We start from the raw sequence: 10,599 nt of genomic DNA on the forward strand, positions 1-10,599 counted from the left end.
CTAATGGCTCTGATTGGTCAGTCAAAGCAGGTGTTAGATCACCTGCTTTGACTGAAGCTGAAAGTCCATTGTTTTTACCCTACCTTTATTTGAATCAAAGTTTGACTACAGTCATAAAAAGGTTTAAAACACATGATTATAGACCGAGCATGACTTAGGCCCCGTTTCCACGGAGACGCTGTGACAGAGACACATCGAAGCGACCGCACTCCAGATTCAAACTACAGACCGTCTACACGGCAGGTCTCTGAGTGAAAACCATGTAGTTCTCACGCCCGTCCAGTAGTGGGCAGTGGAACTTTACAGCGCGACACTCACCAGTACAACCACTTCCTCCACAACATCCTGTTTAGCGGCGAGTTCTCCCAGGTCTTACCTAAACGCTGCGTATGGTCGCCCTGTGCGTCTGGTCGCCCTGCGTATGGTCGCCCTGCGTATGGTCGCCCTGCGTATGTTCGCCCTGCCTCTGGTCGCCCTGCGTATGGTCGCCCTGCGTATGGTCGCCCTGTGTATGTTCGCCCTGCGTATGGTCGCCCTGCGTATGGTCGCCCTGCGTATGTTCGCCCTGCCTCTGGTCGCCCTGCGTATGGTCGCCCTGCGTATGGTCGCCCTGTGTATGTTCGCCCTGCGTATGGTCGCCCTGCGTATGTTCGCCCTGCGTATGGTCGCCCTGCCTCTGGTCGCCCTGCGTATGGTCGCCCTGCGTATGGTCGCCCTGCGTATGTTCGCCCTGCCTCTGGTCGCCCTGCGTATGGTCGCCCTGCGTATGGTCGCCCTGCGTATGGTCGCCCTGCGTATGTTCGCCCTGCCTCTGGTCGCCCTGCGTATGGTCGCCCTGCGTATGGTCGCCCTGCGTATGGTCGCCCTGCGTATGGTCGCCCTGCGTCTGGTCGCCCTGCGTATGGTCGCCCTGCGTATGGTCGCCCTGCGTATGGTCGCCCTGCGTATGGTCGCCCTGCGTCTGGTCGCCCTGCGTATGGTCGCCCTGCGTATGGTCGCCCTGCGTATATGGTCGCCCTGCGTATGGTCGCCCTGCGTATGGTCGCCCTGTGCGTATGGTCACCCTGTGCGTATGGTCGCCCTGCGTATGGTCGCCCTGCGTATGGTCACCCTGCGTATGGTCGCCCTGTGCGTATGGTCGCCCTGTGCGTATGGTCGCCCTGCGTATGGTCGCCCTGCGTCTGGTTGCCCTGCGTATGGTCGCCCTGTGCGGCGAGTTCTCCCAGGTCTAAGCTAAACGCTGCGTATGGTCGCCCTGCGTCTGGTCGCCCTGCGTATGGTCGCCCTGCGTATGGTTGCCCTGCGTCTGGTCGCCCTGCGTATGGTCGCCCTGCGTATGGTCGCCCTGTGCTCGGGTAAAGGTTGGACTGTTTGCTGCAGGTGTTCGATGCTCTTTGGGCGGCGACACACACGAATATCAAGGTTCAGTTTATACAACGAGCTGCTGAAGCTCATAGCACAAGAGAATCAGCCGCCATTGTTGTTTATGTTTGTTCTGGAGTCCTGAGCATGTCCACATGTAGGGGGGGAGGTGTGGTGATGTCATCGCAGCCAGAGAGTTCGCTCCGTTTCCTTCACATGGCTGCGATACGCCCCCCCCCCCCCCCCCCCCCCCCGTATCAGTTTCACTCCACCCTGGAGGTCGAATTCAAAAGCTTGAGTTTTCACCCCCATGAAACACAGACGCCGTGTGAACGAAAGGCCAATCCCATACTGAACTGTTTTACTGTCACAGCATCTCCGTGGAAACGGGGCCTTAAAGAACAAATTAACCAAAAATACAAAGAAATATAAAGTAAACCACAGAAGGAGAAGAGTCAGAGGTTTAATCTAACCCTATACTATACTGGTCATCTCTTCAGCATGATTAAGACATTGATGAATAGAATATCTGGAGAGTGGAGGAGGTGTAGTGATAGGTGGAGGAGGTGTAGTGATAGGTGGAGTATCTGGAGAGTGGAGGAGGTGTAGTGATAGGTGGAGGAGGTGTAGTGATAGGTGGAGTATCTGGAGAGTGGAGGAGGTGTAGTGATAGGTGGAGTATCTGGAGAGTGGAGGAGGTGTAGTGATAGGTGGAGTACCTGGAGGGTGGAGGAGGTGTAGTGATAGGTGGAGTACCTGGAGGGTGGAGGAGGTGTAGTGATAGGTGGAGTACCTGGAGGGTGGAGGAGGTGTAGTGATAGGTGGAGGAGGTGTAGTGATAGGTGGAGGAGGTGTAGTGATAGGTGGAGTACCTGGAGAGTGGAGGAGGTGTAGTGATAGGTGGAGGAGGTGTAGTGATAGGTGGAGTACCTGGAGGGTGGAGGAGGTGTAGTGATAGGTGGAGGAGGTGTAGTGATAGGTGGAGTACCTGGAGAGTGGAGGAGGTGTAGTGATAGGTGGAGGAGGTGTAGTGATAGGTGGAGTACCTGGAGGGTGGAGGAGGTGTAGTGATAGGTGGAGTATCTGGAGAGTGGAGGAGGTGTAGTGATAGGTGGAGTACCTGGAGGGTGGAGGAGAGTTGTAGTGATAGGTGGAGGAGGTGTAGTGATAGGTGGAGTACCTGGAGGGTGGAGGAGAGGTGTAGTGATAGGTGGAGGAGGTGTAGTGATAGGTGGAGTATCTGGAGAGTGGAGGAGGTGTAGTGATAGGTGGAGTACCTGGAGGGTGGAGGAGAGGTGTAGTGATAGGTGGAGGAGGTGTAGTGATAGGTGGAGTACCTGGAGGGTGGAGGAGGTGTAGTGATAGGTGGAGTATCTGGAGAGTGGAGGAGGTGTAGTGATAGGTGGAGTACCTGGAGGGTGGAGGAGAGGTGTAGTGATAGGTGGAGGAGGTGTAGTGATAGGTGGAGTACCTGGAGGGCAGAGTAGGTGTAGGGGTAGTGGTAAGCGATGTAGCAGACGTCCTCATGGTGTTTGAAGGTCACAGTGAAGGTCAAGGTGTAGAAGGTGGAGGTCCTCCGCCCTCGAGAGGAACAGAAGTGATTCCTGTTGAAATAATGTACATGATGTCATAAAGCTGCGACAGCGACCTGTTAGAGAGGAAACGCTGCGACGTGCTCGTGGTTGAAGTAAAACCTTGACTTCTCACCTGTGCGCCGACGCGACTGGCCGCACATTCAGTAGCTCCCTGTCGTACTCGTCTTGATATGTTATTCGTTTGTTTTGGCTCTGTGCCAACTTCTACTTTTATAGTTTTATAGTTTTATAGTACACTTTCAGTGTATAACTTTATGTATCCTATGGATACAGTTTAATGTGCCTCACAGAAACATGGCTGACTCAAAACACCCCAGACGCTAACGTGGATCTACCGGGCTTTACTACAGTGAGAGCGGACAGAGACACGAAACGCAGCGGCAAACGGAAAGGAGGAGGACTCGCGCTGTTTATTAACAACAGATGGTGCCACCATGGACATGTTACTGTGAAGGAGGCAACGTGCAGCAGAGACATCGAGCTGCTGGCGGTGGGTCTCCGTCCTTACTACATGCCCAGGGAGTTCTCCCACGCCATTGTTGTTGTTGTTTACGTCCCCCCGCGAGGACATGTCGAAACTGCGTGTGACGTCATCCACTCGAACATCTCGAGATTACAAACGCTGCACCCGGATGCTTTCATCGCCATCTCAGGGGACTTTAACCACGTTACACTGAACCCAACGCTACCGGACTTTCACCAGTTTGTAAGCTGTCCCACCAGGAAGAACAGGACAATAGACCTCCTGTATGCAAACGTGAAGGACGCCTACACTGCCACCCCGTTGCCACCTCTGGGTAAGTCTGACCACAACCTGGTCCTACTCAAGCCACAGTACAAGACTAAGATCCAGAGACAACCGGTAACAACACGCACCTTCAGAAAGTGGTCTCCTGAGGCAGAGGAGGCGCTCAGAGACTGTTTTGAGACCACTAACTGGAGTGCCCTGCAAGAGACCCATGGTGATGACATTGAGGGGGTCACACACTGCACAACTGACTACATGAACTTCTGCATGGACGTTGTGGTTCCCACTAAAACTGTGCGCTGCTTCCCAAACAACAAGCCCTGGATCACCAGCGATGTCAAGGAGATCCTTCACAGGAAGAAAAGGGCATTCAAAGAGGGAGACCAGGCAGACTCCGAGAGGCAAAGGAGGAGTACAGAAGGAAAGTAGAACAGAAGCTGCAGCAGAACAACAAGAGGGAGGTCTGGGAGGGCATGAAGACCATCACAGGCTGCAAAAAGAAAAACAACAACGCAGAAGACGGGGACCCTGAGAGAGCAAACCAGCTCAACTTGTTTTTTAACAGGTTTGACAGCCCCGTCGCTGCAGCCAGTGCCTGTCCCCCCCAGCACCCCTCTACACACCCCCTCCCCCCCCAACACCTTCACCAGAACAGATACAACCTCCAGAGACAATCCATCCCCCCTCCCCCCCACCATCACCAGAGACCAGGTGAGCAAGGAGCTGAAGAGACTCCGCCCCAGGAAGGCAGCCGGCCCAGACAAGGTGTGTCCCAGGATGCTAAAGGCCTGCTCTGCTGAGCTGGGGGAGCCACTTCAGCACGTCTTCAACATGAGCCTGCAGCTTGGGAAGGTTCCTGTGCTCTGGAAGACCTCGGGCCTCACCCCGGTCCCCAAGAAGAAAAAACCCAGTGAGCCTGGCGACTTCAGACCAATCGCTCTAACATCCCACGTTATGAAGACCTTCGAACGGCTGCTGCTCCAACACCTCAGACCCCAGGTACAACACGCACAGGATCCCCTGCAGTTTGCATACCAGGCAAAGGTGGGCGTGGACGATGCCATCCTCTATCTCCTACACAGGGCTTACTCTCAGCTGGACAAAGGGAGCAGCGTGATGAGAATCATGTTCTTTGATTTCTCAAGCGCCTTCGACACCATCCATCCCCTCCTACTGAGAGACAAGCTGACCGAGATGAGGGTGGACTCGCACCTGGTGAGGTGGATCACGGACTACCTCACAGAGAGACCACAGTACGTCAGACTGAAGGACTGCACATCTGACACTGTGGTCAGCAGCACCGGAGCACCACAGGGGACCGTGCTCTCCCCCGTCCTCTTCACCCTGTACACCTCTGACTTCCAGTATAACTCTGAGCTCTGCCACATGCAGAAATACTCGGACGACACTGCGATAGTTGCTTGTGTCAGGGATGGACAGGAGGAGGAGTACAGGAGCCTGATCGAGGACTTTGTGACGTGGTGCAGTGCCAACCATCTGCAGCTAAACACCTCCAAGACCAAGGAGATGGTGGTGGACTTCCAAAGGAACAAACCACATCTAGAACCTGTTTCCATCGGCAAGGTCGACGTGGAGGTGGTCAGGACCTACGGGTATCTGGGGCTTCAACTGGATGACAAGCTGGACTGGTCGTTTAACATGGACACTACCTGCAGGAAGGGACAGAGCCGTCTGTACTTCCTGAGAAGGCTGGGGTCCTTCAACATCTGCAAAAAGCTGCTGCAGATGTTCTACCAGTCTGTGGTGTCCAGCGTCCTCTTCTACGCCGTGGTGGGCTGGGGAGGAAGCTGCAAGAAGAGGGAGCAGCACGCCTGGACAGACTGGTGAGGAGGGCTGGCTCTGTGGTGGGTACAGAGCTGGACTCACTGGTGAGGAGGGCCGGCTCTGTGGTGGGTACATAGCTGGACTCACTGGTGAGGAGGGCTGGCTCTGTGGTGGGTACAGAGCTGGACTCACTGGTGACAGTGGTAGAGAGGAGGACTCTGAACAAAATGCTCTCCATCATGGACAACACACACCACCCTCTGCACAGCACCTTCACCGGGCAGAGGAGCATGTTCAGTGACAGACTGCTGTCACAGTCGTGCTCCACGGACAGACTCAAGAACTCTTTTGTCCCCCTATAGGCCATAAGACTGTACAACACTTCACTGTCACGGCAGGGAAGAAGCACATGGTGAACCCTGGACTCATTTTTCACTTTTCTTTTTTCTCACTCCTCATCTGCACTGCTGACCTCAGAGTCAGCCTCCAGTTGGACACTGTAATGCATATTGATAGTCACTTTACTGAGCACTGGTCACTTTAAAGATAATCACCCTAATCATGTCTGGTTTCATCCTACTGTTGTGTTATGCTACATCTGTAATGGTTGACATGATCCCCCTAACTAGGTCAAGTTTCACTCTATTGTCTTCAACACTTAATGCTAATCTGCTCCTCAATAGTTGGGTACTTTAATGATAATCACCCTAATCACTCCTGGTTTCACCTTATTGTTTTGGACACTTAATGCTAATCACTGCTCCTTTAAGTTGTTGAGCACTTTAATGGCCCAGTCTGCATCCCTGCATTGACTGTTTAATGACTGTACTCACACCTCTGGCACTACCTCAAACACCTCTGTACATGCACATGTAACTAGTTTCTAGAAGGTCAGCACTTTGTTTCTAAGGCTCTTTAACTGTTTACAGGTCTCTTTTAACCAGCACATGTTTTTCTCTCCTTCACAGGTTATGTACATTATGCTATATTAGTTTAAGTCTAATGCTAATGCTAACTGCACAGGTTATGTACATTATGCTATATAAGTTTAAGTCCAATGCTAATGCTAACTGCACAGGTTATGTACATTATGCTATATAAGTTTAAGTCTAATGCTAATGCTAACTGCACAGGTTTAACATATAATTATGTTTACTCTTAGTCACATAGGGGCTGCTAAATCTTGTTTGGGGGATTATTGTATACAGAGGGGAGGGGGGACAGCGGGTGTGTATTGTAACTAATGTCTTGTGTCCTGCCTGTCTGTATACTGCTACTGGATGCCCTGAAGTTCCCTCGGGATCAATAAAGCATCTATCTATCTATCTATCTATCTATCTATCTATCTATCTATCTATCTATCTATCTATCTATCTATCTATCTATCTATCTATCTATCTATCTATCTATCTATCTATCTATCTATCTATCTATCTATCTATCTATCTATCTATCTATCTATCTGTCTGTCTGTCTGTCTGTCTGTCTGTCTGTCTGTCTGTCTGTCTGTCTGTCTGTCTGTCTGTCTGTCTGTCTATCTATCTATCTTGAAGCTTTCCATTACATCACCTCCGTGCCTCCAATGAAAGCCGAAATCTGATCCCAACAAAGTGTTTCCCACTTCACTCAGCTCTCAGTGACAGACATCAAAGCTCCACATGTCCCACAGTTTGTACCACGTGTGTTTCAAACAGCAGAAATTTGTGTTTTTGTCATTATCGAGCTGCAGCTCCTCCCACATCCCGCCGTGCTCCGACTATTTCATGAAGCCACTCCCTCTTCTTCTTCACTGCTCTCCTCCTTGTTCTTAGCAGAACCGTGTGACGATGGTTTTCATATGTTCACACTCCGCTCCTGCTCTGCTACCTGCTGCACAGTGAGGTTTAATAAGTGCGTTTAATAATCTTATAACTGTTTCTCTGTAAACTCTAGCGTTAAAGCGGATCATTTCTTCATGATCAGGAAGTCCAGTGTGAACACTGTCGAACATCAATTGGACCACTGGCTCCTGGTGCTAAGGTAAACTATTCCCAAGTTGTGTGTGAGTTTCAGGCTGTGATCCAGTCTCTTCAAGTGTCCCCCTCTCTAACACACACACACACACGGTACACACAGATCTGTACACTCGCAGTTGTTCTGACGCTGCAGAGACACAGATCAGGAAGAGACTGAGTTTGACTCGGTCTCACCAGAGTAGACAACAGACCAGGAGACCTGTGTTCAGTGTCCACCATCACCTAATCTGTGCTTACGCTGCCATCTTGAATCCTCTGTCGACCCCTCCTCTCTCTCTCTGTCTCCCTCTCTCTCTCTCTCTCTCTGTCTCTCTCTCTGTCTCTCTCTCTGTCTCTCTCTCTGTCTCTCTCTCTGTCTCTCTCTCTCTCTCTGTCTCTCTCTCTCTGTCTCTCTCTCTGTCTCTCTCTCTCTCTCTCTCTCTCTCTGTCTCTCTCTCTCTCTCTCTCTCTCTCTCTCTCTCTGTCTCTCTCTGTCTCTCTGTCTCTCTCACACGCACACACCTACACATGTTTGGTCAGGTGTGTTTACATTGTGCAATAAGTTGGGTGAAAGGGCTTTGTGTTCGAATTTCACATATTCAATTAAGTACAGATTGTTAATTATTAATAACATTGGTATTTAATTAATTAAATTTGAGACTGATGTTGTAATATTCCATCAGAGTGGTTTGTAACCCAGTTTAATTTACATTGATTAATTAGAAATAAATTATTATTAAATTATTGTTAATTTGATAACCAAATTAATACATGTATATATATATATATATATATATATATATATACACACACACACACACACACACACACACACACACACACACACACACACACACTGTATATATGTTAGCATGTACTCTTCATTCATGCCTCCTCACCTGTAATAACAAACATCAGCTCCGGTCCTGACCCACTGAGGTCTGCCCTCCAGAGCTGCTCTGACCGAGTACAACACCGGCTGCATCCCTGCAGGAGACACACACACACACACACACACACACACACACACACACACACACACACATGCATACACCCATACCTTCATTAATATATATATATATATATATATATATATATATATATATATATATATGTATATATATACACACACACACCCACATTCCAGCTAATTCAGAGGCTGAGATATTACAAATCAAAGTTTCACTATTTTTTCAAATCAGGAGGCTGATCCGAGGAGCGATGACCGAGGAGACACGAGAGCTGACTTCACGGAAGTCTTTTCACTGACAGACACGCCCCCTTCTCGTATATCAGTCAGTGATTGGACGCTGCACAGGATCAGACTTCAGTTTAATAGGGGAGAAAAGAGGGAGATTAAAAAGAGGCTAAACGGAGCGTGGGACATTTAAACAGATGATGAACATCAGTGAGTTTGTAAAGAGTCGCTCTGTGATGAGCTGCCATTAAAAAGAGTCTGACATGAAGATTAACAACCAAATATGAAGCTCTACAACTTCTATCAATACATCCTTCATCTTCATCATCCCTCACACTGTTTGAATGTCTGATGATGATGATGAAGGTCTGATCCCTCACACTGTTTGAATGTCTGATGATGATGATGATGATGAAGGTCTGATCCCTCACACTGTTTGAATGTCTGATGATGATGATGATGAAGGTCTGATCCCTCACACTGTTTGAATGTCTGATGATGATGATGAAGGTCTGATCCCTCACACTGTTTGAATGTCTGATGATGATGATGATGAAGGTCTGATCCCTCACACTGTTTGAATGTCTGATGATGATGATGATGAAGGTCTGATCCCTCACACTGTTTGAATGTCTGATGATGATGATGATGAAGGTCTGATCCCTCACACTGTTTGAATGTCTGATGATGATGATGATGATGATGAAGGTCTGATCCCTCACACTGTTTGAATGTCTGATGATGATGATGAAGGTCTGATCCCTCAGACTGTTTGAATGTCTGATGATGATGATGAAGGTCTGATCCCTCAGACTGTTTGAATGTCTGATGATGATGATGATGATGATGAAGGTCTGATCCCTCAGACTGTTTGAATGTCTGATGATGATGATGATGAAGGTCTGATCCCTCACACTGTTTGAATGTCTGATGATGATGATGATGATGATGAAGGTCTGATCCCTCAGACTGTTTGAATGTCTGATGATGATGATGATGAAGGTCTGATCCCTCACACTGTTTGAATGTCTGATGATGATGATGAAGGTCTGATCCCTCACACTGTTTGAATGTCTGATGATGATGATGATGATGAAGGTCTGATCCCTCACACTGTTTGAATGTCTGATGATGATGATGAGGATGATGAAGGTCTGATCCCTCAGACATTCAGACCTCAGTTTGATTAGTAATAATACAGTGTGTGTGTGTGTGTGATTAGTAATAATACAGTGTGTGTGTGTGATTAGAAATAATACAGTGTGTGTGTTTAATTAGAAATAATACAGTGTGTGTGTGGTTGATTAGAAATAATACAGTGTGTGTGTGTTTGATTAGAAATAATACAGTGTGTGTGTGTTTGATTAGAAATAATACAGTGTGTGTGTTTGATTAGAAATACTACAGTGTGTGTTTGATTAGAAATAATACAGTGTGTGTGTTTGATTAGAAATAATACAGTGTGTGTGTGTGATTAGAAATAATACAGTGTGTGTGTGTTTGATTAGAAATAATACAGTGTGTGTGTTTGATTAGAAATAATACAGTGTGTGTGTGTGATTAGAAATAATACAGTGTGTGTGTTTGATTAGAAATAATACAGTCTGTGTGTGTTTGATTAGAAATAATACAGTGTGTGTGTTTGATTAGTAATAATACAGTGTGTGTGTGTGTGTGATTAATAATAATACAGTGTGTGTGTTTGATTAGAAATAATACAGTGTGTGTGTTTGATTAGAAATAATACAGTGTGTGTGTGTGTGTGTGTGTGTGTGTGTGTGTGTGTGTGTGTGTGTGTGTGTTTGATTAGAAATAATACAGTGTGTGTGTTTGATTAGAAATAATACAGTGTGTGTGTTTGATTAGAAATAATACAGTGTGTGTGTTTGATTAGAAATAATACAGTGTGTGTGATTG

At 48.0% G+C, this 10,599-nt stretch overlaps 1 protein-coding gene across 1 annotated transcript in view; it reads right to left on the reverse strand.

The window, feature by feature from the left end:
• Positions 1–10,599, reverse strand: part of agbl1 (AGBL carboxypeptidase 1) — a 93,881-nt gene that overhangs the window by 18,601 nt on the left and 64,681 nt on the right. Inside the window, exons 18-19 of the mRNA XM_079345449.1 lie at positions 8,384–8,471; positions 2,834–2,966 (exon numbers count right to left, since the gene is read on the reverse strand). Of these exons, the coding sequence (XP_079201575.1) occupies positions 2,834–2,966; positions 8,384–8,471 (221 nt within the window). The remainder of the gene's footprint in view (positions 1–2,833; positions 2,967–8,383; positions 8,472–10,599) is intronic.

The sequence above is a fragment of the Symphodus melops genome (genome assembly GCF_947650265.1).
Source record: "Symphodus melops genome assembly, chromosome: 6".
Lineage (NCBI taxonomy): Eukaryota > Metazoa > Chordata > Actinopteri > Labriformes > Labridae > Symphodus > Symphodus melops.